General features: G+C 52.0%; 2 protein-coding genes and 1 long non-coding RNA gene across 13 annotated transcripts in view; 1 reads left to right on the forward strand and 2 right to left on the reverse strand.

Moving 5' to 3' along the window:
* Nucleotides 1-2,471: 2,471 nt before the first annotated feature.
* Nucleotides 2,472-7,752, forward strand: SNRNP35 (small nuclear ribonucleoprotein U11/U12 subunit 35). 2 transcript variants are annotated; one of them, XM_081284552.1, is made up of 2 exons: nt 2,472-2,771; nt 6,946-7,732. In XM_081284552.1, the coding sequence occupies exon 2, from the start codon at nt 6,949-6,951 to the stop codon at nt 7,681-7,683; it is 735 nt and encodes a 244-aa protein (XP_081140678.1). In that variant the 5' UTR covers nt 2,472-2,771; nt 6,946-6,948; the 3' UTR covers nt 7,684-7,732. The 2 variants fall into 2 exon arrangements, with proteins under 2 accessions (XP_081140678.1, XP_081140677.1); XM_081284551.1 differs by lacking the exon at nt 2,472-2,771 and adding an exon at nt 4,228-4,379 and having other exon boundaries at nt 6,946-7,752.
* Nucleotides 7,753-10,854: 3,102 nt separating this feature from the next.
* Nucleotides 10,855-27,453, reverse strand: part of RILPL1 (Rab interacting lysosomal protein like 1) — a 34,248-nt gene continuing 17,649 nt past the window's right edge. The window contains exons 5-9 of one of the 10 annotated variants that reach the window (XM_081284547.1): nt 20,801-20,973; nt 18,987-19,079; nt 13,497-13,584; nt 13,190-13,213; nt 11,230-11,345 (exon numbers count right to left, since the gene is read on the reverse strand). In XM_081284547.1, coding sequence (XP_081140673.1) covers nt 13,211-13,213; nt 13,497-13,584; nt 18,987-19,079; nt 20,801-20,973 — 357 coding nt within the window. In that variant the 3' untranslated portion in view covers nt 11,230-11,345; nt 13,190-13,210. Of the gene's footprint in view, nt 11,346-13,189; nt 13,214-13,494; nt 16,915-17,213; nt 17,266-18,986; nt 19,080-20,800; nt 20,974-27,453 lie in introns of those variants that run through there. The other 9 variants (XR_014020874.1, XM_081284542.1, XM_081284546.1 and 6 more) reach the window with 9 other exon arrangements.
* On the reverse strand, nt 20,980-26,859 carry LOC308643972. The gene is made up of 3 exons (XR_014020875.1): nt 26,658-26,859; nt 25,918-26,481; nt 20,980-22,966 (listed from the first exon to the last, which is right to left on the reverse strand). It is a non-coding gene; the product is annotated as an uncharacterized lncRNA (long non-coding RNA).

A 27,453-nucleotide genomic window follows, 5' to 3' on the forward strand; every position in this document is an offset into this window, starting at 1 on the left:
TCTGACTGAGGATTAATATCTAGAATATAGAAAGAATTCAAAAAATTTAACATAAAAAATAAATAAAATAAAATAACCCAGTTAAGAAGTGGGCAAATGAATTAAACAAACAAACACTCCTCAAAAAAGAAATATAGGGGCTGGGGATGTGGCTCAAGCGGTAGCGCGCTCGCCTGGCATGCGTGCGGCCCAGGTTCAATCCTCAGCACCACATACCAACAAAGATGTTGTGTCCGCCGAGAACTAAAAAATAAATATTAAAATTCTCTTTCTCTCTCTCTCTTTAAAGAAAGAAAGAAATATAAATTATCATCAAATACATGAAAAAATGTTCATCATGGGCTGGGGATATCGCTCAGAGGGTAGAGTGCTTCCCTTTTTTTAATATTTATTTTTTAGTTTTAGGTGGATATAAAGATATTGTATTTTTATGTGGTGCTGAGGATCGAACCCAGTGCCTCACTGGCTAGGCAAGTGCTCTACCACTGAGCTACAACCCTAGTCCCTATCACTGTGTACTATTATGCACAATAAAATAATGTGGAAAAATTAAGTGTAGATGGGCAGGGGATGTGAAAAATGCTTGCCTAGCAGGTGTAAGGTATAGGGTTTGGTCCCCAGCTCTCAAAAAATAAGAAAAAGAAACAGCATAACTGATATAAGACCTATCCATTGTGAAAATCCAAGGGAGGTCAGCAGAGGAAAGGGACCAGGGGTGGGACAAAGGGAGGAAGCGGAAGGGCTAGGGAAGGATATTCACCAAACCATATTTTTATATTGTGTTCATGTACGAATATGTAACAACAAATCCCATCACTGTGTGCTATTTTTTAAAAATAATTAATTATAATATATTATTTCTAATAATTTGTAGATATTTGTAGTATTTAAAAATAGATTTGTAGGGGCTGGAGTTGTGGCTTGGTGGTAGAGCACTGCCTAGCATGTGTGAGGCCCTGGGTTCGATTCTGAGCACCACATATAAATAAATGAATAAAATAAAGGTCCATCAACATCTAAAAAAAATAAAAAAAAAATAAAAATAGATTTGTAGATTTTTAAAAATAGATTTTAAAAATATTTAATGATATTATTTCTAATAATTTGTAGATATTATTATTTTTTAATATTTATATTTTAGTTGTAGTTGGACACAATACCTTTATTCCACTTATTTTTTTTTATGTGAAGCTGAGGATTGAAACCAGGGTCTCTCAGGTGCGAGGCAAGCACTTTACTGCTGAGCTACAACCTCAGTCCCAAGATATTAATTATTTTTAAAAAATATATTTCAGTTATTGATGAACCTTTATTTTATTCATTTACTTATAAGTGGTGCTGAGAATCGAACCTAGTGCCTCACACATGCTAGGCAAGTGCTCTATCTTTGAGCCACAACCCCAGCCCACCTAGATATTAATTATATCTACTCCCTCTCACCCTGGGTTTTAAATTTAGCTCCTCCTTCCTTTTTAAATACAATTTTTAATTTTTTTCTTTTGAGAGAGAGAGAGAGAGAGAGAGAGAGAGAGAGAGAGAGAGAGAATTTTTTTAATATTTTCGGCGGACACAACATCTTTGTATGTGGTGCTGAGGATCGAACCCGAGCCACACGCATGCCAGGCGAGCGCACTACCGCTTGAGCCACATCCCCAGCCCCCCAATTTTTAAATTTTTAACTTGACACATAATTGTATATATTTATTAAACTGGGCTTCTTACTGCAGGGGTTTTCTGGGCTCTTACAAAAATCATCAGGGAGCCCGGCACTGTGGCATGCTTGTAATCTCAAAAGACGTGGGAAGGTTGAGGCAGGAGAATCACAAGTTGGAGACTAGCCTTAGCAACTCAGCCAGATCCTGACTCAAAATAAAAAATTAAAAAGGCTAGGGCGGTATTTTAATGGTAAAGAGTTCCTGGGGTCTGTCCCCAGTACCAAAAATAAGTAAGTAAATAATTGATAAAAATAAAAATAGAAAGATTTGGGGATGTAACTCAGTGGTAGAGCCCTTCCTGGTTTAAGGAAAAAGAAAAAAAAATACTGTTCTACTTGTGTGGAAAGTGAACTTATTAAGTCCAAGTGTAACAGGGGTTCACCAGATGCTTTGAAACTTACATGTTTTTTCTTTTTCCCAACAATCTTCTCCCTGACCTCCTCCCTAATCTCATTTTCTCTGAGTCACCTCTTTAAAAGACCCCTGTTCTTGCTGATCGGAGAATCCCAGCCTTTGGGACAGGAGTCCTGGGGTTTCTTCTTTGCTAGCAAAGCAATAAACCTTCTTTTTCCTGTTTCTCAAAACCGTATCCTCCTTATTGGATTGGCATGGGGACAAGGACCGAGCTTTCTGTAACACAGGGATTATGAAACCTCTGGGACCGTGTATAAAATTTCATGCCAACGGGGCTCATTAAAAATCATCATAACCACATGTGAGCCTAAGCCGTTCCCAGAAAAAACTAACTGCACATTCGGTGCTATAGCAACTGGTCAATTTAGCATTTTTTGTTTTCGTGTAAAAAAAAAAAAAAGAAAAGAAAAGAAAAAAGAAACAAATGAAAGCGCACTCTCTTCGGAAGATACCCGCCCCTGAGGTTCAATGCAGGTGACGGGACGTCTTAAAACGGCAAAAGGAAAACAGCATCTGACGAATCTGCGGATAGCAACGTAGACGTCTGGTCGAGGCCGGCATCAGGAAGCTTCCCTTGCCCGGAGTCGGGGCCTATCTATCTCGGTGTCTGGGAAGGTCTCCGCGAGCCGGAGCTGTGCCGAGGTGAGTGGGAGCATCTGAAGGGACGGGCCCGCGCCCGAGGGAAAGAAGAGGGACTCTGTGGGGATGCTGTGGCCGCCGAGGTGCGCGGCGCCATGTTGAAACCTGGCAAAGGGGGACAGTTCAGAAGCTGCGTTGCGGGCCAGAGGGGCGAGAACTGGAACGGAAAGGTGGCCCTTTCCTCCTTGCGCCCATTCAGGAGGTGAGGGGTCGGAGGACCCAGCCAGGCTGAGGTGGTGGCTGAGGGAATGCGGGCGCTGGCAGTGTGGCGCAGGCCATCCCACTCCGACTTCCGCCCGTGCTTTCCCCAGCGCCATTGCGCATGCCCGGAGCTGTCGGCGGGAGCGGGGCTTTGGCTCATCCCACGACCGTGGTATAGAACAAAACTTTTATTTGTGTTATGATAACTTATAAACAAGCACTTTCTTTGATACCATCCAGTCCGCAAAAACCCAGTGACGTAGCTTGTAGACGCGTTTTATAGATAATAATTCCGATTCTCAAATTTTTAAATAAATTTTAAGTTTTGGCACCACATGGTAGAACTGGGTCTTCAGCCTTGAGAGTCTGACTTCCGACCTAGTGCTCTTTGTCTTTTTCCCATATTTTTGCCTTTGACGGTTAATTGCCCCATCCACCTCCACCCCATCATTCCTCTCTCAAATCTCTCCCCTGACCAGAATGTAAAAATCCAAGGAGATTGTTGCAGGAGATCTCAATATAATGCTGTGATGCTGCAGATACAATTAGAAATATCGTATTATATTATGAACAGTGCAGGTTGCTGTTGTATTGATAAAAACATGCAGATGAGACAGAACAAATCTTGTGCTTAATTCTTTATCATTCTTTAGATTTTTTTTTTAAAGAGAGAGAGAGAGAGAGAGAGAGAGAATATTCTTAGTTTTCGGCGGACACAACATCTTTGTTTGTATGTGGTGCTGAGGGTCGAACCCGGGCCGCACACATGCCAGGTGAGCGCACTACCGATTGAGCCACGTCCCCAGCCCCATTCTTTAGATTTTAATTTTAAGTAATTTTAAAGCTTGGAACAGGAGCTGTCACTATGTACGATAATGTAAGTTTTTTAAAAAAATATTTTTTAGGAATAGTTGGCCACAGTACCTTTATTTTATTTATTTTTATATGGTGCTGAGGTGAGGATCAAACCCAGGGCCCCACACGTGCTAGACTAGCGCTATACCACCGAGCCACATCCCCAACCCCAATAATGTAAGTTTAGTTGGTGGATCCTTGTGTCTTTTTTTTGTGTGTGTAGTGTTGGGGATTGAACCCAGGGCCTTGTGCATGCAAGGCAAGCACTTTATCAATTGAGCTATAAGAATCCCAGCCCATGGACATGTTTTTTTTAATATTGCATGAGGAGGGGTTCTTTTCCTCCTGGGGTTGGAATCGGATCATGGATCTCAGTCTCCAACACCCAGAATCCTGATGGATTTTCTTCATTCCAATCTCCAAAGCCTTATCTTTCATGAAAGCCCCCTGAGCAAATGGTCAAGAGCTCAAGCTCTGGAGTTCAACACAGCTCCTGGTTCAAAGCTCCTGGTTCAGATCCCCTCACTGGGCCACCACTTAGCTTTATGTCTTGGGGTAAGAGTCTTTATTCTTTTTTTTTTTTTTTTTTTTTTAGTACTAGGGATTCAACCCAGGGGCACTGCTTAACCACTGAGTCACGTCCCCCACTCCTATTTTATATTTTATTTAGAGACACGGCTCACTAAGTTGTTCAGGGCCTCACTAAGTTGCTGAGGCTGGCTTTGAATTTGTGATCCTCCTGCCTCAGCCTCCCCAGCTGCTGGGATCACAGGTGTGTGCCAGGGTGCCTGGTTGTGTCCAGCTCTTCTCATCTGACAGGATGGTGACAGCGGTGCCTACCTACATGCTGTTGCTGAGAGCTGAGAGGAGGGTTTAGCACAGTGCTTGGCACCTGTTAAGTGTTGGACTAATCTGTAATCATCATAGTTTTTTCCTGCAACCCTGTGATGGAATGGGGAATAAGACTAAACTCCAGGAATATCAGGCCCAGTAGATAAGGGGTCTCTGTAGACCAAATACCAGAATATCGGGACCAAAATACCATAGCTCCATCTCTTCTGTTTTCACGTGGAGAAATTCTATCCATGAGAGAAAAGACAGTGAGCCAGAGCCAGAACAGGACTGCAAATGTCTCACTCATGTCCTCTGTGCCTTCTGATGCCCTCATGGTCTATCATCCTTTACTGCTTAAGATACCAGAGAAGCATCTTCTCCAAAGTTGCTTGACTTTTTAAATTTTTTTCAGTGCTGGGAACCCAGTGGCACTTAACCACTGAGCTTACATCCCCAGTTCCTTGTATTTTGACATAGGGCCTCGATGAATTGTTGAGGGTGGTCTTGAACTTTCGATCCTCCTGCCCCACTCTACCCAGTGGTGGGATTGGCAGCGTGGCCACAGTACCTGGCTTCTGAAAGACCCCCGGACCCTCAAATCCCCCGTCCAAAAGAGAACTAGCGTCACGCTGGCTGCAAAAGCAAGAGGCAAGTTTATTAATACACAGGCGCCTGCGGGTGCACAGCAAAACCTCAGCCGAAGCTTTGGTGAACTGGCACACCGGGCTTTGGGGTACAGATCTTTTATAGGGAAAAAGGAGTTGTTTTCCACCTAGTACAATAACAGATGTTTTTGAATCCAGCATACACGTCACTTAAAGGGTAAACTTGTTTTTCACTATGGTAAACTTGTTTTTCACTATAGGTTCCCGAAAAACTCATAAATCTCACAGGTTTACATTGTGTTTCCTCCCTGTTCCCGCTTATGATCCCAGTTTGCTCAAGCATGTCCTGTGATGTGGTCAGGGTGCCCTTTCTAACACTTCCACTTGCTTGTCTTCCACTTGCTTGTTGATGACGACAGGCGGGACCCTCCTCCTTCCACCGCCTGGTGGTGTGTGGCACAGTGTGCTCCCTCTCCATTCTCAGTGATGGGTCCTTTTGTTTAACTTGGAAGGCGGTTAGTTCAGTTCCCCAGTGTTCAACAGGAAGTGTCCTAGGACCTGGAGATAATAAACTTAAGGGTGTTCACTGTGCGTGGGGCAGAACAGTCAGTTCAGGAGGGGTCCCGGGAGCCAGGGGAGGCACATTTGCTCTGTGGGGGGAATTTGAAGCTGGACTTGGAAGGATCAGTGGGATTTCTAAAAGTGGATGTGTGGGAGGCAGAAAGGAAGGAAATATTCCCTGCAGGGCAGCTGCGCAGGGCAGAGAGGAGCTGAGGACTAGGGTGCATCCAGGAGCAAGCCTTCTAGGTGTGCAGAGGCTTTGTAATGGGGTTTGGTGAGAGTGTGAGCCAGGCCAGAGGCCTCAAGTGCAATGCCCTTGGCTTTGAGTTTATTCTGTGGGTGTTCAGCTTTTTACTGGGGGAGCAGTTCCACAGTGTACCCCATTAGCAACTGGTCACTGCCCCTACTCACCCCATCAACTGAACAAGCAAAGCAAAAAGATTCTTGAGGAAAACTTGAGTAAGAGGAGAAACTTTATAGACATCATTTTAATATTATGGAAAGATGCCATCAGGATGAATGACCATGGACAGGCCACAGAGTCCTGGTTTTGGAGGAGGGGATTATGTGAGTGTTAGCCGGGTCTGACCTTAGGATTACAGCAGGCATCCCAAGAGTCAGTTGTCACCCATCAGAGTGACTGACAACTGCCATGTGCCCACCAGTGAAAGTTCCCTGTAGTCAGTTCCGGGGCTCCTGGGATAATAGAGTCGAGAGGAGATCCCAGGTTCCTGGGGAGCAGAGGAGCCTGCCATCTGGGCTACTCCTGAGCTGCCCTTTCAGCCTCCTGTGGCCACCTTGTAAATTGATTTATTTTAATTAAAATAAATAAATAAATAAATAAATGCAAGTCCTAGGGTTACTTTACCACTGAGTTTCCCAGGGTGGCCTTGAGCTCGATCCTCCTGCCTCAGCCTCCTGGGCGCTGGGATTTCAGGCGTGGGCCATCTTGCCTGCCCTCTCACCCAGTCCCTGGCAGTGGAGGGTCTGGGACCGTGGCGGAGCAGCGTCAGTGCCCTGCTGTGGGGGAACCAGGCTCACGCCCTGGGCTCTGACTGGGTGGGGGACTGGCGGCTCTCGCTGCCCGGGGTTCCATGGCCCTCACCGCCTGTCTCCCCCAGATCATGAACGACTGGATGCCCATCGCCAAGGAGTATGACCCGCTCAAGGCGGGCAGCATCGACGGCACGGACGAGGACCCGCACGACCGCGCTGTGTGGAGGGCCATGCTGGCCCGGTACGTCCCCAACAAGGGCGTCACGGGGGACCCGCTGCTCACCCTGTTTGTGGCCCGGCTGAACCTGCAGACCAAGGAGGACAAGCTGAGGGAGGTGTTCTCGCGCTACGGCGACATCCGACGGCTGCGGCTGGTGAGGGACCTGGTGACCGGCTTCTCCAAGGGCTACGCCTTCATCGAGTTCCGGGAGGAGCGCGCCCTGCTCAAGGCCTACCGTGACGCGGACGGGCTGCTGGTGGACCAGCGCGAGCTCTTCGTGGACTACGAGCTGGAGCGCACGCTGCGGGGCTGGGTGCCTCGGCGGCTGGGCGGCGGCCTGGGCGGCAAGAAGGAGTCGGGGCAGCTGCGCTTCGGGGGGCGCGACCGGCCCTTCCGGAAGCCCATCAACCTGCCGGTGGTCAAGGGCGACCTCTACCGAGAGGGCAAGCGGGACCGGAGGGAGCGGTCCCGGTCCCGGGAGCGACACTGGGAGTCCAGGGCCAGGGACCGGGACCACGACAGGGGCCGGGAAAAGAGGTGGCCCGAGAGAGAGCCAGCCAGGGCGTGGCCTGAGAACGACTGGGAGCGGGACCCCAGGGAGGACAGGCCCAGGGGGAGGGAGAAGAGGGATCGAAGCAAGTAGAGGCCCGGCGGGGGACGGGGCACGGGACAGGGGCAGGCTGTACTCAATAAAGCACGAATAAAGCTTATTGATGATGGGGTTTGGAGCCCGGGTATTTCCAGGCCGGAGCCGAGGTTCAAGGTGGTGTTCTGAACCTGTCACCTTCACCACCTCTTTAGTCTGCCTATTTTAAAAAATATATATATTTTAGTTGTTGATGGACCTTTATTTTATTCATTTATTTATATGTGGTAAGGAACCCAGTGCCTCACACACTTGCTAGGCAAGTTCTTGACCACTGAGCCCCAGCCCCAGCCCTTCACCACCTCTTTCTAAAGACACAGAGTTTTGTCTTGTCTTTGGCAGTGCTGAGAATGGGACCCAAGGCCTGGTACCTGCTGGGCAAACACTTTACCCTGAGCCATATCCCCACCAATCATTGTTATTTAACAGGATGGAGAAGCAGTTCTGCTGCTGGTCATATTTGTACAGCAGGCTCTTTGAGCTTTCATTTGCCTGTAGAGAATTTGTCTTGATTTTCTCTTTGAAATTTCTTTTTTAAAATGTTATTTTATAGTTATAGTTGGACACAATATCTCTATTTTTATATGGTGCTGAGGATTGAACCCAGCACCCTCCATGTGCTCGGTGAGTACTCTATGGCTGAGCCCCAGCCCCAGCCCTGAGTTTGGTGTTTGTTTTTTTTTTTTTAATTTTTGGTTGTAGATGGGCACAGTACTTTTGTTTATTTATTTATTTTTTAATTTTTAAAATTGTTTTAGTAGTAGATGGACACAATACTTTCATTTTATTTTATTTATTTATTATCATTATTATTATTATTATTTTTTAATGAGGTGCCAGATTGAACCCAGTGCCTTACACATGCTAGGCAAAAGCTCCACCACTGGGCTGGGGATGTGGCTCAAGCGGTAGTGCGCTTGCCTGGCATGTGCGCAGCGCTGGGTTCGATCCTCAGCACCACATACAAATAAAATAAAGATGTTGTGTCCACCGAGAGCTGAAAAATGAAAAAAAAAAAAAAAAAGCTCCACCACTGAGCTGCAGCCCCAGTCCCTCTGAAATGATCTTGAGTGTGGGGCAAAAGGAGGGCATGGCTCACAGTCCTTCACATTGATCTGAGACTCTGGGACCCTGATCTGGTCAGAATAAATTATATCCTTTTTTATTTTTTCCTCAGTACTGTGGATTGAGTCCCAGGGGCATTTACTGCTAAGCCATATCACAGTCCTTTTTAAGTCACATTCCAGTGTATTTTGAGACAGGGCCTCACTAAGTTGTTGAGCCTGGCCTCCAACTTGCGATCCTCCTGCTTCCTTCAGCCTTGCTGGTAACTGGGATCACAGGCGTTCTCCACCACTCCTGGTCCTTTTCTGTTTTTTTATCCATAGCCCAAGTGTTGGTTGAATTGAATTAAAAGTAGGATAGAGCTGGGCATGGTGGCTCCCAATGACTCCCAATGAGCCTGTGACAGGACTGCAAATTTAGCAAGATCCTGTCTCAAACAAAAGACAAACCAGGCTGGAGACGTGGCTCAGTGGGAGTGAACTCTGGTCCAGTCCCTAGTAACACACGTAAGATGCTCAAAGGGATGGGAGAGTGCCAGCTGCAGAGGATGCGTGGACTTAATACTAACACCGGTCCAAACATCTGGGCATTCTCAAAGGTAAATTCTAGCACAAACTGCTGACCCTATGTTTTCTTCTGGTTGGCATTTAAAATTAAGCCCCAGCACTGTGGGGCTGTGATCTGTGGCAGTCTCATGGCTCTCTGAAAGGTCAAGCTACACAGATGAAGTGAAGAACACAGGGGTCAGGATCAGCGAAGGCACTGTGGTTTGTTCTAATGGGCTGAATCTCCCTTTTCTGATTATTTGGCCTTTGGTGGGTTTGAGAGCTAGATATACTGGCCTTAATTTCTGTGGACTTAAATAAATACCATACCGCTCACATAATTTTGAAAAAAGTGACATTTAGCATTTTTACTTATGGCTGTATCTCTGAGAGTTTAGGTTCTTGAAATTCAAGAGGTTTCATCCAACATAAATAATTTAACACTAGAGTTACAAATTCATCCCAAGGTGTGTATATGTGTTACGCAAAGAAAAAAAAAATGCGTGTTAACCAAAATTTAACTCAGGGGTATTTTATCATTGAGCCACATCCCCAAGCCCTCCTTTTTTTGGTCCTGAGTCACATCCCCAGCCTCTTTTGTTCTATTTTGAGATGATAGGATCTTGCTAAGCTGCTGGGGCTGGCCTCCAACTTGTTGTGATCCTCCTGCCTCAGCCTCCTGAGCTGCTGGGATTACAGTACTGCACCTGGCCATGCTCCTACACTCTTTGAGAATAAACACTAACTGTTCTAAGGTGCAGGCCAGTTTGAGAACCACTGCTCTAAAGCAACTACATATCCCATCCAAATCATTTCCACAGCAGAGGCTCTTTAGATCCTGCAGATCCACCTCACAGAGACTCTACTGAATGCACAGAATGTGGCCCCACCTGTCAGATATCCTTGAATGCTCTTAGGAAGTGCTGCCTTTCTGGATCCCTGAACACCTCGCCCTGCACACCAGGTGTTCCACAGGTGGAGAAAAGCCATGTGAGCCAGCCCATCTGCTCAGGGGCAGCCAGGGCAGCTGGCCACTGCAGCTGTGAGCCAGGTGTGCAGTCCCAAGCCACCTGCCCCTTCCCCCCCTCAGCCTTCCTCTGCTACCCCACCTGTCTTCCTGCATTGCCTAGGCTACTGCATCCTGCTCCCAGTCTGGAGACATTTGCTTTCGTTGCAGGATGCCATTAAAAAAAAAAAAAGATGCCATTAAAAGGAAGGGGGAAAAAAAAAACCCGCACATGAGATGTTCTAGCACCTCATCCTTAGCAACTGTTGAGTTAGGACAGCGGGCTCAAGGTGCGTGGCCTTGGATGTGGCCCCATGCTCTGGACTTAGGAGGAGCAACTGCCGGCTCTTGCAAAATTGTCCTGTTGCTTTGTGTCTGAGCTGGGCAGCTCACCCGGGGACATCAGGCTGGCTGTCCAGTCAGTATGCTCTCTGCAATCTTTTATCACCACGACGGTCTCATGATAACACGAGCCGCCTCTTACTGCCTCCCACAAAAGTGATGATAAATCCTCTACACCTAGAATTTCATATAAGGCAAAGCAAACAGCAGTTACAATGGCAAGTGATGTATTTGGCTTAAAGAAGCTTGTTACTAAGGTTAACGCAAAGTCTGGTCTCAGTCCACGGGAATATTAAATATATATCCTAAGGGGTCAAAGTCATCTATTATAAACGGCAAAAGCCCTGGATATAAATAGACATTTCTTTAGGGTTTGGCATCAGTTTTTCAATGTCCACCCCCAAAGCACACAGTTTGTCTGAGGGGTTCATTTTGAGGGCTTGTCTGCACTGGGGCGTAGGCCAGCGGCCCCTGGCTGGGGTTCAGTGGGCTCCCTTCAGTTCGGTAGCCAGTGTGGCCTTCGGACGTCTGTGGCCCTCAGGTGGAGGGGCGACAGTCACAGGTGCTGCAGGGCTTCCTGTCCTTGCTCTGTGTACCCGTCGTCCCGCTGGGTGTTGGCCCACTGGCCGAAGGACTCGTGGATGTGCATGCTCCTCTGCGTGTTGGCCAGGCGCTTCTTATCTCTGGAGAAGAAGCTAAACCTTTTGGAAGGGAAATGAGACAGAAATGAGAGCCGGCCCTTTGCCGCACGTGGTCTTTTTTTTGTTGGCAATGCCAGGGACACACAGCAAACATGGGGGCAAATCCACGTAAGGAAGAAGTCACAGGGTAGGTCAGAGGATTCTAGAAAGCAGCAGGGGCGTCTGCATGGCATTCAGCCCCAGGACCTTGGAGGCCGCTTGAGCAAGGCATGCACATGTGAAATGTGGGAGATCCTTCTGGGGACCAGGGGACACTGAGAGTTATGGGAACACATCTCGGTTCTGTTCTTTAGTGCCAGGAGTGGAACCCAGGCCCTGCTCATGCCAGGCAAGCGCTCTGCCCTAAAAGGAGTCCCTGAAGTGTGTGGAATTTAAGGTGATTCTGATGTACACCGCGAGTGCTCCTAATTGAAGTAGTTATGGGTTTATGTGATGTCAATCGGGAGACTATGGAAGTCGCACATTGAAAGCCCAGATTTCATAGATTTTACTGCTTAGGATGAGGCTCATGTAGGTATTCCAGAAAAATTAGACTAATAAAATGTGTTAAGTACATCTTGGCACAGAGTTCTCTGGTTAGAAACACAGTGTGAATATAGTAGGTGAAAGAAATTCGGGAAACATCGGTTTGGACTTTCAAAAATGGGCCATGGGGATGTGTTGCTATAACCAGCTACAGCACGACAAGTACCACAGGCCCAGGGTCTTCCCCTTGCAGTGCTGGGGATGGAGTCCAGGGCCTGAGCATGCAAGGCAGACACAACCTCGGCCCAAGAAGTTTGTCTTTCTTTTTCTTTCTTTCTTTCTTTTCCCGCCCCCAGTACTGGGGATTGATCCAAGGGTGCTTTAAACCAAATTGTATCCCAGTTTTTGTTTTTGTGTTTTTTTCCCCCGATTCAGGGTCTCCCGTCTCCCTAAGTTTCCCAGGTTGGCCTGGAACTCGTGGTCCTCGTGTCTCAGCCTCCTGGGTCACTGGATTACAGGCATATGCCACTCTGCCCAGCTCTGGCTGTGACTCCTGCATATGGATCACAGTGAACCTGAGAGACAGAGGCAGAAGAGAGCACAGAGCTCGCGGAGAGACCTATTAGTCTGCTTCGAGATTGCATGAACAGCGACTAGGACCCAGGCCCGTGAACCTGGCCCCTTTTGAGGATCCCCAAAGCTCTAAGCTCCTGGGTCTCTATCAATACTTCAAGCTCTAACGGGATTCCTCCTGTTGCCAGCAAGTTCTTACTCGCCTTTCTGAACTCCGTGAGAGAGAATATAACAGCTGTCTTACGTTTCCTGGGGGCAGGAAGAGGACTCAAACCATGGGGACTTCACACCTTCAGAGAAGCTATATTTAGTTCCTGCCTAGGTTCACCCATCCCTTCTTTTAGCGCAGTCACCTGTGGGGCTCTGTTTGAACCACGTCCAGGTGAAAATACCTGTACTCGTCTGTGTTCACCGGGTGCTCCGGGCCCCCTCTACCAGGAATCAAGTATTCTTTCATCAGAAAGCTGGGGACCCCGAGTGTATCCCAGGATGTTCTCCCTAGCAAACAGGGGCTCCCTTCTCCACAAGGACACGTGAGTGTGTGGTCCCACTCCACGGGGGACTGCAGCAATGAGCTGTCGGAAACGCAGCGTGACCCTGTCGTTGGCCTCTGCCGACGGAAGCAAGCAGGAAAGCCACTCAGCATGGTCCCCGCAGCCGCCCCCCTGCTTTCCTTTCTGTCACAAGATCAAACAGTGGCTGCCCGTGGCTCAGCACAACAAAGAGGTTTAGGAAGCGTGGCACCACGAGGAGGGAGAACACGGGTTAGTGGCACTCGGAGATGGCAGTGGGAGGTGCTTACTGACCCGTCAGTCAAAGGACCTTCTTTACTGCATCGTGGGCAAGGTGGTTTTGTGTTTTTTGGTTTTGTTTTTTTTTTAGAACAAAAACAGAAAAGATAAAAAGAATTAAGGGTGATCGAGCCGAGACTCCAGGGTGGCAGCGTGCAGGTGGGGCAAGAGAGCAGTAGCTCGATGGCCACTTCAGATGCCATCGCACAGGTGACGGCCATGCAGCTCAAGTGACCCGAGGACACAGGCCAGCCCCAGCAGTAGCCTCAGCACACCCCCAAGGCACAGGTCAAATGGAACCCCAAACACACACAGTGCCTACAAGGGAAACGAGGCGTCGCACAGGCTGCAGCGTGGGGTCATCTAGAATCAGTCCAGCTGCCACCATAGGCATGATGGCTGTAAAGATCCTGGTCAGAGAAGTACAGACAGACACGGAGAAGATGAACAGGGAGCGACAGCCGGGCCCGGGGCCGCACGCCTCTGTGTCAGGGGTGAACTGTGTCCCCTTCCCACTCCAGCTGTGGACGTCTGCTCCCCAGCACCTCAGAATGTACCCTCATATAGAAACGGGGTCCCTGGTGGATGTCACCAGGTAGGGCAAGGCAGCACTGCAGGAGGACGGGCCAACCCAAATGTTCTCCTCAAAGGCAGCGACTTGGATGCGAGCCTGAGCAAGGGGCTGTCGTGTGGTCTCGGAGGCCGAGCCCTGGGTGACCACAGGCTGTATATGCCATGGCCGGCCAGAGAGGCCAGCAGACCACAGAGGGGAAGGGAGCCTGGACTGTCCTCATGAGCCAGCCTGCTGACACCCTGATCTTGGGCTCTGGCTTGAACACACCTGAGAGCCGATCATTTGAGCCCCCCACCCCGTCTGTGGCACTTTGTTACAGCAGCCCAACAAAACATGGTATATGATAGCCACCGAGGGAACAGAGTGTCCCTCCAGGGAGGGACAGAAGGCCTGGGAGTGGGGGGAGCCGAAGGTGCTTCCAGCCTCCCCCAGCACAGCGAGCTGCAGGCTCCCTGCTCCTAGGCTGGCCGGCAGGATGAGGGCCAAGGCAGCTGTGCCACCCTAGGGGGTCTTCCCGTCTGGGTGGGCCACTGCCACAGCCAATGCTCATCTGTCCCTCAGCTGGGGCATAGAAATGAAGACAACTCCAGGCCTCCAGAGCTTATTGTGAAAAGCTATAATTTTTTTTTTTCCTTTTTGGGGCAGCCAGGAGCCCAGGGGTGCTCTGTCATTGAAATACTTCCCCAGACCTTTTGTAAAATTTTTGAGACAGGCTGGGTGCAGTGCTGCGCACCTGTAATCCCAGTGGCTCAGGAGGCTGAGGCAGGAAGATTGTGAGTTCGAAGCCAGCCTCAGCAACTGCAGTTCAGAGAGGCCCTATCTATAAATAAAACATTCAAAAGGGGCTGGGGATGTGGCTCATTGGTTAAGCAGCCCTGGATTCAATCCCTGGTACCAAAAAAATTTATGTCTCCATATTTTTTGAGACACGGTCTCCCTAAATTGCTGGGGCTGGCTTCAAGCTTGGATCCTCCTGCCTCAGCTTCAGGAGTCATTGGGATCACAGGTGGGTGCCACCATGCCCAGGGTGATTTTTTTTTTTTAAGGTGGCTGAGAAAAGACATAAAAGAGTTCTGTCCAGTGCTGTCTGGGGACTCCTGTATGTCTGGATGGGCTTGAAGGCCATCTCTGAGGAGCAGGCAGTCGCAGAATACCTGGATAATTTTTCACAATGACACCAAAAACAGAGGACACCTTTGCCTAAAGAAATGCTCCCAATTCTGAGAAGCAAGGCTGCCCAACACAGGTGGCTCTGGGACATACCACTCTGCGCCCATCTGTGCCAGGGAGCCCCAAGCAGGCACCCCCTGGACACACGTGGCAGGTGTCCCTGACACCAGGTGGATGTTTGTCTGACCACCTGGAAATGTTGGGCTCATTTGGGGCCTGGTCAAGGGGCTCTGGTCCCCTGAAGGGTCCTGGCTGAGTTCCTGTCTGTATGGCTACTGGGACAGCTATCTGGAGCCCCTGTCTGCAGTATTCCAGGCACTGCCCTGCAGAAGCCTCCACCTTGAGAGGGAGGTGTCTTGGACATGGTGTGGCTGGTTTTAACTGCTTTCCACCCCCACCCCCCAGATAATTCTGGAAGACTCAAACCAAATGCAGCTCTAAGGGTGGCATTTAGGCGGTACAATGGGCGGCTGAGAAGCAGCTATTTCTGGCTGGAACGAGGAGGGGTGGCGGGTGGGAGGAAAGGGACAAAATGCGCTGCTTCCCCTCCTGTTTAAGACTGTGTGGCCACCTGCTCCCAGGCCGGCCTTTCCGCTCCACAGGGCTAGTTCTGAGCCCTCACTTCCCTGGGGTCCCCATGCGGCTGCTGCACCCTGCTCCAGGGCAGCCTGAGGCCTACCCCAGTGCAGAGCAGCCCTGTGCCTGGGGCAGGAACCGGAGGCTGGGACCACACCAAGGGGGCGCTGCTGCCACGCTCTCTGGGGCTGAGTCTGAAGTCACCAGGGGCTCCCGCGTGACCTTCCTGACCAGTGCCAACGTCCCCTCCAGCCAGTGGCTGCTCAGTCACAAGCTCTTCTTGGACCATCTTCAGGCATGCTGTTGACTGGCAGCAGAGTTTCTGGTTCCCCTATTATGTTCAGCCCAGAAATGTCGAGTCTGCCGTCTCTGACTCATGGCATATTTGATAAGGGACCTGGGCAGGCAGCCCACAGCTGGATGTGGGAGGGGCTTGCACAGACAAAAGCCAGGGGTTCAGCAGCCCGACTCCAAGCCTCGGTGGCAACATGATCTAATGGACTTCCACACTTTCCCTGGGCCTTGCCTTCCTCATCTGAGAAATGGGTAGAACTGTCCCGGCTCTGGGCCTCTGGCAGGGTGGAGGCTACTTTAGTTCAAGTGGTCTTAGCTGGTGAGGTCTCATAGCCTCCTTGGTGATCATTACTCAACAGCTGGGAGTGAAAGGTGGGGAACACTGGGCCAGGGGCACTAGACTGGGCTGGAACCCAGCTGTGAAGTCCACTCAACAGCTGCAGGAATATGGCAAGGCAAGGACAGCAGAGTTTCCAGGCCCAGATGAGTGTAGAGGGGGAGGTAAAGGCCATCAGCTAAGAACCATCTTAAGAACTGCTGTTCCCCACCCCAGGGAAGATCCCTCCCTGCCCCAGGCTCCTCCCAACCTCTGGTCTCACAGGCCGCAGCTCTCAGTCCCTTGAGGAGGACAAAGGCTACCAGTGTCTTGGCTGGGCTGGTCAAAAGCCTTTTGTGCCAGCTGGCTCCCCCAGTGACCCCAAGAAGGCAGGGGCTGCCATGGGACTGGCCACCTGCACCCCACGGTGCAAGGTCATTCCTGTCTGTCTTCTCTTGGGCTCCCAATTCCAGTTGCCTCCCCAGGCAGCTCGCAGCACCAGAGGATAAGCTAAAGGAACAGGGGCTCCGAGGGATGAAGCCAAGTGGAAGGGAAGGGCAGCCAGGCAGCCTGGTCAGGCGCGGGTAGAAGAGCTAATGGAAAGAAGGTTCACAGGGTGATTCTGATAACAGGATTTCACCTAGTTTGAGGCTGGCAAAAGTCAACTCTTCATTACCTGTTGGGAGGGGTGGGGGTGTGCTGGAGTAGAAAAGCCCAGCTGAAAGGAATTCTGAGATTTGTGGGCCAGAGGCTCCCCAGAGGGCAGTGCACAGGCCCTGGAGATGCTGGAGAGGTCTGATCCTTAAAGACCTGGGATGAATGACGGAAGGATGCAGAACCCGGTCTCCCCTCCCTCAGCCTAGGCAGCGATGGGTCTCCTGAACCATCTGGCAAAGTCCCTAGGGGATACCCAGAAGCTGTGGCCACTGAAGCACATAGGATAGGCTCTGCCTGTCCTCACTCGAGTGGGGCTGGCACAGACACCAGAGCTTAAGCCAAGACTTATAAGAACCCCTGCAAGCAGCAAAAGTTCTCCTGGCACCAAGAACACAGAACCAAGACTGAAGGCCTCCCAGTGCCCAAGGAGAAGCCACAGTGGACAGTCGTACCTCTGTCTAGCACTCTGATCCTGTTGGGGACCTGGTTCTTCCCAATCTTGGTCTATACAAACAGAATGGAGTTAAAGCTACTCTATGCTTCAGGGAGGAGAAGGGGGTGCAGGCCTGGCAATCCATGTGCTGCCCTGTGATTGGTTTAGGGACGATCATGTGACCAGCCAGAGCCAGTGAGGCTTGGTTCTGTGATTTCTATGGAACTTCTGGAAAGAGAACCTGAACCAATGGCTGCTACCTTGCCTTCTGGGGGAGCCCAGAGAGAGGACGCTAAGTCAAAGGCCTGGATCCAGCTGAATCTGAAGCTGGAGCAAGCTGGGAAATTGTGGTTACTTAGTCAAATTCTTTTTCTTCAGTTACTTGAATTTCAGTTATAAATATGGAAGATCACAAATTATCAAATGGTCAGAACAGTTGGGGAATTCAGAGGAAGATTTTCTGGCTCCATGCTTCATTCCTAGGAAATATTGATCTGTAACCAGAACTAGGGACCAATACCACCTTCGAATCCAGCAGGGATCTAGGGCCAAGCTAATAAGCTACATGTAGCTGGGAAGAAGGGAGCCGGTGTTAACCCAGATACCCCAAGAAGCCATCCCCTACTCCCATGCCCACCAGGGCCTGGAACTTGAACAGGGCACTGTGTTCTAGGCAGACGTCCAGCTGTCACAAACCCGCACACGCCCTGCATTAGGTCAACCCACCAGCTAAGAACCAGCCAAGAATTCCCCAGGTGACCGGAGCGTGAAGGAGGAGACACATGCCGATGCTGGGCTTCCTCTCTGCACATCCAACCACCTGCCTTCTCAAAACTACCGCTGGGGCTCAGGGACAGAGCTGAGGCCTCTCCTGCTGGAGGAAAAGCTGGAAGGCCCAGGCCCAGGAAGGCCCTCTAGGGGGAGAGGGCCAGGTTGGGGTTCAAACCCCAGCTCTGCCTCTTATCAGCCACAAAACCCTAAGCAGGGGACTCAGTTTCCTTAGCCACAAAATGGGCAGGATAGAGCTCTACCTCCCAGCCTTCGGCGAGGTCTCTGAGGCCCCTACAAGATACAGCTGGCACAGGCCACCCTACAGACCTCTAGCTCCAGGGCCTCAGGGGTCCACAAACCTCCTGAAATGGCACACAACATTTCACGTCTGTCTTTCCCAAGGAAAAGATCCGTCAGCTTTCATCAGAATCTCAAATGGACCCTGCGATGCCAAGAACCATCTAAGTGGCCTCAAGTCTAGCTGAGGGCGGGGACAGGTTGCTCTCTTTTTTATGTATCTCCCAAACAACCAAGGCCTGACACTGCATGTATTTGGCACCACTGAATACCTAGTGGAGGGACAGGGCTAAATTGATGAGTCATTGCTGAAATGCATGGTCAGGGCAGACCAGGCCCCACAGATGCCTCATAGCCAGGGTCAAGCCCTTGAGATGCTCCAGCCCCCACCCCGGCCTATTCTCTGGTCTTGAAGGCTGAGCCACATCCCGCCCCATCTGACACACTCAAGCAAGTGCCTGAGCTTCAGCATCAGGCCCAAGCCTCCCCAAGACCTGGTGCTGCCCGACCTCTCTGCCTAGAGACCCCCAAGGGAGCTCAGCGTCCAGGCAGGGAGAGGAACCCGAGATTGGGAGCCGGACCAGGGGTTAAGCACATGTCAGCAGGATGTGGTTATTGACATGCCCGGCCCCAGAGCAGTGCCTGAGGGTGGGAGTCCAGATACCCATGGACCTCATGACGAGCAATGTGCAGAGAGCCCCATGTGCCCAGGGGTATCACTTACAGTCTCCTAATGCCAGATTCCGGCTGGGGGGACATTCTTGGGTGTGCAATGGGTGGAGGTGGGGGTATCCGATTCTCCTCTTCCATTTCTTCACTGGAAAGAGTTGAGAGGTACGAGATCAATGAGTCAAGAATTCTGGCAGAAGTGGAACATTCCAGAAGTTCCTGCGTGACAGTCTTGAGAGGCACACATTTTGGGGGTCAGGGAGTGAGAATAAGGAATTTCGGGAAAGGATCTTGCCTCCTGATTTTCAATTTCCCCAGACTCTAGCCAAACAGAACTGCTCCCTGTTCCCTGTCATTACAAAAACCTGCTACATCTCTGGGTTTCTTCCGCCTGAGGCTAGTGGTCCACACCTCGGAAGTCCCAGACCTGGAACTACCCTACCTGCAAGGCAGGCCCAGTCCAAATGCTGCCTCCACGAAGCCTTCCAGTCTCACCCAGATGATCCCACCCATCTCTGAACCCACAGCGAAGTCATAAATCTCCCAGTATTAGCTTATATTTTATTTTTTTAATAACTTTATTTATTTATATGTGATGCTGAGGATTGAACCCAGTGCCTCCCACGTGCCAGGCAAGCGCTCTACCACTGAGCCACAATCCCAGCCCATCTGTTCTTCCTTCTGGCTTTCCCACCAACAGATATGTGTTATGCACCTACTGTGTGCTAAGCTCCATTCTAAATGCTGGGAACTGGGAACATAGCCAGGGGCAAGACCAACCAGGCCTCTGGTCCACCTGGTGAGATAGCTTATAGTCTGCCACGGAAAACAAGCACATTAAAGAACAGGGGGTGGGGGGAAGGGCCGTGAAGCAAGCAGAATCGGGCAAGGCATGAGCGCACCAGGCTGCTCCATGGTTTTATCAATGCCAGGGACTGAACCCAGGGCACTCCAACACTGAGCGCCAGCCCTTTTCTTTTTTTATGTTGAGACGGGCCCTCACTAAGTTGCTAAGGCTGGCTTCAAACTTACAATCTTCCTGTCTCAGCTTCCAGGGTTGCTGGGACTCCAGGCATGTGCTACTGCACCCAGGAGGGCACTCCCTTGGACGGGGGTGAGGAGGAGGTGAGACTTGACTGATCTCTGGATAATGAGAAGTCAACCATGGGGAAAGCCAAGTGAATCCCTTCCTAACAGCAGGAGCAGCACGTTCAAATATTCTGAGGCAGGAACAAGTAAGGTGGGATTTTCTTTTTCTTTGTTTTTTTGCAGTGCTTGGAGGAATCAATCCAGGGCTTGCACATGCGAGGCAGGTGTTCTACCACCGAGCTTCATTCCCAGCCCACAGCCTGGTGTATTTTGAGTAACAAAAAAGCAGAGCAGTGTATATGAAGCCAGGAGTCTCTGAGGGGGATGGTCCCAGACGGAGACTCAAGTCAGGTGCAGCACAAAAGCCAAGAATATGTCTTTCTTTCTTTCTTTTTTTTTTTTTTTTTGGTAACTCATTTGGTGGCAACAGCCGAAATGTATGGCTATGGCTATGAGACTGCTTGTAATCTTCATTTACTACGAATGCTCTTATGTTGGCTGCAAAAATATTAAGTAAGGTGCGTGGTTTTGGGGTACTACCCCAAGTCTCGCTGCCGTGTTCCTCCTAACAGCAGAAAAGCTGTGAATGAGCCAGTGCTCCGGCCGAGCTGCACAGAGGATGAGCTTGTGCGTAAGGCTCTGGGCCCGAAAGGGGTTCCTTGAAGACACAGACGGATGCCGTCTCCTGGAGGCAACCGCACCGGAACTCCAGCAACTCCAGAAAGGAGGCGCTGGGGCTGTCCAGGCCAGGCCAGCCCTGCAGTTCTCAGGGATACTCACCTCTTGTAGTAGGCCAGCTCCTCCTGCAACAAGAAGACCTTGGACTTGAGCTCGTTCCTCTCGTGCAGCACATCCCTCAGCTCCTGCAGTGTGAACCGGGGGCGGTTGGGGTCCTTGAGATCCATGGCCATCTTCTCCGTATCTGAGACACACTCCTCCCCGCCCGGCTCTGTCTGGAGGAGGAGAAAGGCTCATGAATTCCTGGCAGCCGCCACCAGCACCCACTCTGCGTCCTAATGCAGCTTGAAGTTCCCACCTCCTGGGTAGGAGCAGCTTGCCAAGGGCGCTATTTTAAGCCCCCGAGGGCGGCCTCTGCTACCGTTCTGTACGGTCTCCCCTGGAGATGGAAGCTGCAGGCCACCTGTTCATTGTGCCCCCTCAGTAGCCGACTCGCATCCCCGCGCCTCCCCACTCAGGGTTCTGTTAGAAAGAAGGTTCGAGAAGCCCCCGCCTCCAACACCACCACCCTCCTGCATCTGCCAGTGCTTCCCTTCCAGGTTCTCCACTCACACCCCACTAAGACCTTTGCTGATATGGCCAATGTGGTGGTTATCGCAGCCTACGCCTCCTTCCATTCATTTCCCCCTCTGCCAAGGGCCTCCTCGGCAGTTTGCCCCAGCAGGGGTGCACACGTGGGCATTTCTCTTCCACAAAGGCCCACGTGGATCCCAGTGTTTTGCTAAGTCGCTATCCTGGGTCAGACCCTGTCTTCCCACCTTCTTCCAGAGCAAGGGGCCTTTTTCCTTCAAATCATAGTAAAATATACACGACATAAATTTTACCATCCCCCCCCTTTTTTTTTTTGCAATGCTGGGGACCAAACTTGGTATTGCACACACTAGACACCTCCAGCTCCATTTTACCTTTTTTTCTTTCTTTGTGCCCGTTGGGATTGAGTTCAGGGGCACTTAACCACTGAGCCACATCCCAGCCCTTTTTATCTTTATTTAGAGACAGGGTCTCACTGAGTTGCTTAGAGCCTCACTAAGTTGCTGAGGATGGCTTGGAACTCATGATCCTCCTGTCTCAGCCTCCTGAGCCACTGGGATTACAGGCATGTGCCACTGCGCCCAGCCCGTTATCTCTCTCTCTTTTTTTTGTGTGTGTGTGGTGTTGGGGATTGAACCCAGGGTCTTGTGCATGCAAGACAAGCACTCTTACCAATTGAGCTATGTCCCCAGCCCTCCATGAGATCTTTCTTAAAGTATTCTTAAAGTAGCTTTCACCTACAACTCTCACCTCTAATCCCAGAACATTCTCCTTGCCCCAAAAGGAAGCCCCACACTCATCAAGCAATCACTGCCATTCCTCCATCACCCCAGCCCCAGTGGCCACCAGCCATCTTGCTGCCTCTGGCTGTGCCTGTTCTGGATGCTACTCAGGAGGCCAAGGCAGGAGGATTCTAAGTTTGAGGCCAGCCCAGGGCCACTTAGCAGGACTGTCTCAAAATAAAATGAAAAAGGCTGGGGACAGAGCTCAGGGCTAGGGTGCTCATGCAAAGACTCTGGGTTCAGTCCAGAGCAGAAACCAGCTCAGTTCCCCTGTTTGTGGGTGATACTCCTTTGTGGGCATAGACCACACTCAGTCCAGTTGAGGGGCGCTGGGCTGTTTCCACCTCATGGCTACTGGGAATGGTGATGTTAACATACTTCCTGTCCAAGTACCTACCTGAACTGCCATTTCCCCTCTTTTGGATACACACCTAGGTGTGAACTGCTGGATCTTCTGTGACCCTATGTCTAACTGAGCTGGGTTTTCCATGCCAACCTGTCCCCTGCAGTGGCTGCCGACTTCACATTCCCACCAGCAAAGCACAAGGTTCCAGTCTTTCCACATTCTGGCCAACTCTTGTTACTTCCTGTGTGGGTGTAAGTAGGGATCCCCAGTCCTTTTTATTTTGAGACAGAGTCTCACTAAGTTGCTGAGGCTGGCCTCAAACTTGTGATCCTCCTGCCTCAGCCTCCCCAGTTGCTGGGATTACAGGCATGTGTCACAGCACCCAGCCATTTTCCATTTGGGAGGTATTGCAAGCTGTCCCCAAGTCACCTAGCCAATCTACAGGTGGCCTATCCTGTCCAGGTGGGGAAGTATCTGACAGTCTTGCACCTCCAGTGTTCCACAGTCCCTCAGAAGAAATGGACAAAGGCCGGGACATCAGTGGAGACCCTGGAACAGGGAAGGGGGATGCACACAGTCAGCCCACCCACCCACTCCAAAAGGAACTCCACAGCAGCCCAGGGAAAATGGGACTCGAGCCAGGGTGGTGGCACAGGGCCGAGAGGCCAAGGACTCCCGAAGGCTGAGCTGCAATGCTTCACATCCCGAGAGTCTAGGACAGGCTGTTCTGGGGAAGGACACGTGAAAGGAGACACCACCCACAGGGCAGCTCAGATGACAGCGGGTGCTGGGGGGAGAGGGGTTCTGACCACACCAGCCTCAGAATGGGGTGGGTGGGCAGCAGGGAGGCATCTCCAGCACAGGAAACCCTAACCTGTCACATGTGCCCCCAAACTCCAGCAAATGGGCCTCTTCCCACCCGAGAGCTAGCAGGACAAACTCCCAGGAGTCCACGCCCCAGAGGGTCCGCAGGGTCTGCTGGTGCGACAGGTTCAGGTGGGCTGTGTTGGCAGGAGACTCCAGGGCTACTCTCACACCACCACAGCCACGTACTCCGACAGCACCCTCCTGAAGGACACCTTCAGCAAGTGATTGCCACCCGCAGGCTCCCGCCCTGCCTGGGCTCCCCACGGAGTCAACCTGGTCTGGCATTCATCCAGCCCTGACTGAGCACTAACTCTGTGTCTTGGTGTCACTGAGCTCACTCCTGGGGACAGATGCAGGCAGACACACAGAAACTGACCAGCTGACACAATAAAAGAGGAACGGAGACACCAAACTCCAACTGGCAACGATCTGGGAAGGTCCTGGGCTGGAGGTGGTCTCTGTGCGTGGGGTCCTGACAAATGTGAGGAGTTTGCCATGGACTCTGCACATCAGGGCGTGGACCAGAGATCGCAAACCAGGGGCCTCCAGACCCCCACTGCTTGGTGGGGCCCTCGCTGTGTTCTAGGACGATCGAGCCAGTTACCAAAGGCGAAGGGTCGGGAGATTGCACGCTGAAGTCAGGGTTCGAGACTTCCTTTTAGAAAAAGCATCTGAGGACCCAGCCACCCTGGGCTCGGCTGCCCAGAGCCACCCTGGGCTGGTGAGGAGCAGCAGTGGCTGACCCTTAGCCTCCCTTTTTCCTTCACAGCCTGGATGCTGCACCACAGCTTCAGCCCCTCCCTCCCCAGGAGACACAGGGCCTGCCCTGTCTCTGGAGGCCCGTGGGGCAGGGACAGAGCCTTTAGAGGGACTATTCACTCCTCAGCACCCAGGAGGGCTTCGTGCAAGCCACCAGCTCCTCACCGGCCTTCATTTCCCTTAGCACTGATGACCAGGTCCCCGCTACACACGCCAGGGTCCTCGGGGCACAGAGGGTCTAAGCTCACCGCAGCACAGAAGGCAGTTTTGAGGGGATGAGGCCCTGACCCCCCAATGCCGAGGGGATCCCCAGGCAGGTGCGCAGGCCCTGACTCGGGCACCAAGGTGGCCAGCGTGGGGGAGGCAGGCCTGGGGCTCTGCTTTTCCAGAGGCCCAGGTGGTGACCCCAGCACCATGGGCAGCCCTGTCCTGACCAGAGCCTGAGAGGCTCTTCCCACGATGGCAATCGGGCCAGCCCGATAAGCCTTCTAGGCTTTTCCCACGAGGAACCACAGAGGTGGCTCTGCTTATCTTGGATAAGCCAGGCCTCTGCCTTGTTCACGGGTCCCTGGAGGCTCTCTGGGCACAGCTAGAGGGACAGAGACACCTGGAGGCTTCAGCTGCTTTATAGGGAGGCCCAGGGGACGGCTGGCCAGCAGGGCCTGTCCAGGGGCCTCCAGGAGGCAGCACCTTGGATCAGGGCCTCCGTTCAGAGGCCTGGCCTCCCAGGAGTGTTCCCGCTGCCAGGCTGTGGAGGTGCCCATGAACATATTTCAGAGCAGTCCCTGGCCCAGCAGAGGGGACGACAGTGCTCTGGTCACACTCTGGACCCCTGTGCCTTCCAGGCTAGACCCCTTCAAACCCTGTTCTGCATACCAGCCACCAGGCCCTGTTTTTAGGACAGTTAGCAATCAAAACTGGTAGGTGGCGAATCCGAGAGGGCAGGGTGGACTTGCATCTCCTGTGGAGCTGTCCTGTGGGACCTCTGCAAGGAGCCTACCTCCGCTCTCAAGGACACCTCTGAGGAAGCTGGATTCTGCCCACAGGAGATGCCAGCACAGGGCTGGAGGTGGAGGGGCAGGGCCTGCTGCTCCTGGGGGCTCCTCTCTGGTTGACAGAAACGGCCCAGAGCTGTTGTCCACGCAGTGCAGTGAGCCATTAAAACCCACAGGACTGTACACCTGAGTCCAGGCACCGGCTCTGTCACAAGCCACCCACCAGTCTTAAAATTTTACTTATTTATTATTCTTCCTTTTTTGCAGTACTGAGGATTGAACTGAGGGCTCTACCACTGAGCTACACCCCCAGCCGTTTTTATTTTGTTATTTTGAGACAGTGTCTCAAAAGTTGCTGAGGGCCTCGCTAAATTGCTGAGGCTGGCCTCAAACTTGCAATCCTCCTGCCTCAGCCTCCTGGGTAGTGGGATTACAGACGTGCCCCAGCCGACTGAACTGGATACCTTAGACGGCTGAACTGTGCGGCATACGGTCATACCTCAGCAAGGAGGATGTGAAAACACGGGAGGGGTGGGGGGAGTCGCCTGCAGCTCACACTGAGTAGCACTGAGGCAGCTCCGAAGGGATCATGGGAATTGGGGAAAACCAGAAGAGTCCTGGCTGTGGGATCCCCCACAGCACCAGCCTCCCACCCCAGATGTGCTCCAGGATGGGCCCCACCCCAGTCACATGCAGCTCACACGGTCCCCCTGCCTGCAACAGCCTGCCCCACATTCCACTGGAAACCCACCCACCCCATGAGGCCAGAACCCTGGGGAGGCGCCCTAGGCCCAGTGCTGCCCTGAAGGCCGCTGCCCTCCCCTGCCTCCCCACTTCCTGCGCCCCCATCTTCCCTCCCCGCTGCTGGGGTGAGCCTACTGGATCCCGTCCGGGTCACTCTGCTCATCTGTCCATGGAGGACGCTGGCCCCTGACCACCCTAGAGAGGCCACACAGAGCCGGCGGTGAGGCCATAGAGCCCGGGCTCCTCCAACGACTGACAACCTCAACTCAGCAGAGCTCCCAGGGACAAGAGTGGGAGCAGGAGCGAATGCTGCAGCCTGCTGCTGTCCCCACTGCTGTCCCTGCCCCCCACTCCCCACCCCTTGGCTGCCAGAAAGGGAAGCCAAAACCAGCAGGCGCTGGGAGGTGTGGAATGTCCCTGTCCTGTCCTCCTCCCCAGAGATCTGGGGCGGGGCCAGGAGCTGTGGCTGGGGTGGTGTCCTCGGGACACAGTTTGGACCAGGACTGCCTGGCCAGGAGACAGGCCTGAGCTCCGAGGGACCCACGGTGGGCAGGGCCACCCAGAGCGTGGCCCGTGGCCCTGTCCTGGCGCTGGCTTCCTTCCCTCCATCGCTGCCACGGCTCGTCCCGCCCTCACCTTCTGCCTGCCCAGATCACGGCAACCATTTAATTTAGGTTTAGCTAAAAGCAGGGCCCTAACCTGTTTCTTTTTTTTTTAAATACTTTTTTTTTTTAGAGAGAGAATTTTTAATATTTATTTTTTTTAGTTCTCGGCGGACACAACATCTTTGTTGGTATGTGGTGCTGAGGATCACACCGGGCGGCACGCATGCCAGGCGAGGGCGCTACCGCTTGAGCCACATCCCCAGCCCTAACCTGTTTCTTTACAGACTTCCCCGCAGCCTGTGTGTCGTGGCCACACCTGCACTCTCAGCTATTCAGGAGGTTGGGGCAAGAGGACCACAAGTTTGAAGCCAGCCTGGCAAGTTAGCAAGACCTTGTCTCTAAACAAAAAGGGCTGGGACGAGGGGTGGAGCTTGGTGGCCTAGAGAGCACAAGGCCCTGGGACCACAGATCAGCAACCGGCCCCAGGCACAGGCTCCTCTTGGGTCTCGACCCCCCTGACCCAGCACACTGTGGCCAGGTGCCCGGCAGTGACTGCAACAAACCTCTGCAGGAGGGGTAGGGCAGCGCCACTCCCCGGTTCACTCTGCTCTTCTCAAGCAGCAATCCACCTCCCGCACTTCCTATGGTAGACCTTGGCATAGGCTCTGGCCTCCAGCTAGAGGAGGCTCCTCACGAAGCCCCCATCACCACCTGCGGCCAGCTGTCCTGCCCTGCGCTCCTGGCGCACCCTGGGGCTCACTGTGTGCTGGACATGCTAGTGCCCACTCACCTGGTGCCCACCATCACCTGAGCCTAACTGATAGTCCCCTCCACGCACTCAGGGTGCAGCGTCTGCCTCTCCATTTCTGCCCCAGGACCTGCTCAGGATGTGGGGGAGATGACATCTCAGGCCACCCTTAGCCACCTGGGGACCAACCTGCAGAAAGTGGGTTCTGGGAGGTGCTCTAAGTGCTTCCTAGAGCTTCCAGGCCTGGGGCGTGACCTCCATGCCACACCCTCCAATTCCCTTCTCCTCCTTCCCTCTCACTCGCCTGATTAACAGGAT

Source organism: Spermophilus citellus (assembly GCF_964194105.1).
Source record: "Spermophilus citellus genome assembly, chromosome: 3".
NCBI classification, from domain to species: Eukaryota; Metazoa; Chordata; class Mammalia; order Rodentia; family Sciuridae; genus Spermophilus; species Spermophilus citellus.

What these genes read in the sequence shown, in the direction of transcription:
- SNRNP35 (XM_081284552.1), top strand. Translation starts at nt 6,949, where the DNA reads ATGAACGACTGGATGCCCATCGCCAAGGAGTATGACCCGCTCAAGGCG.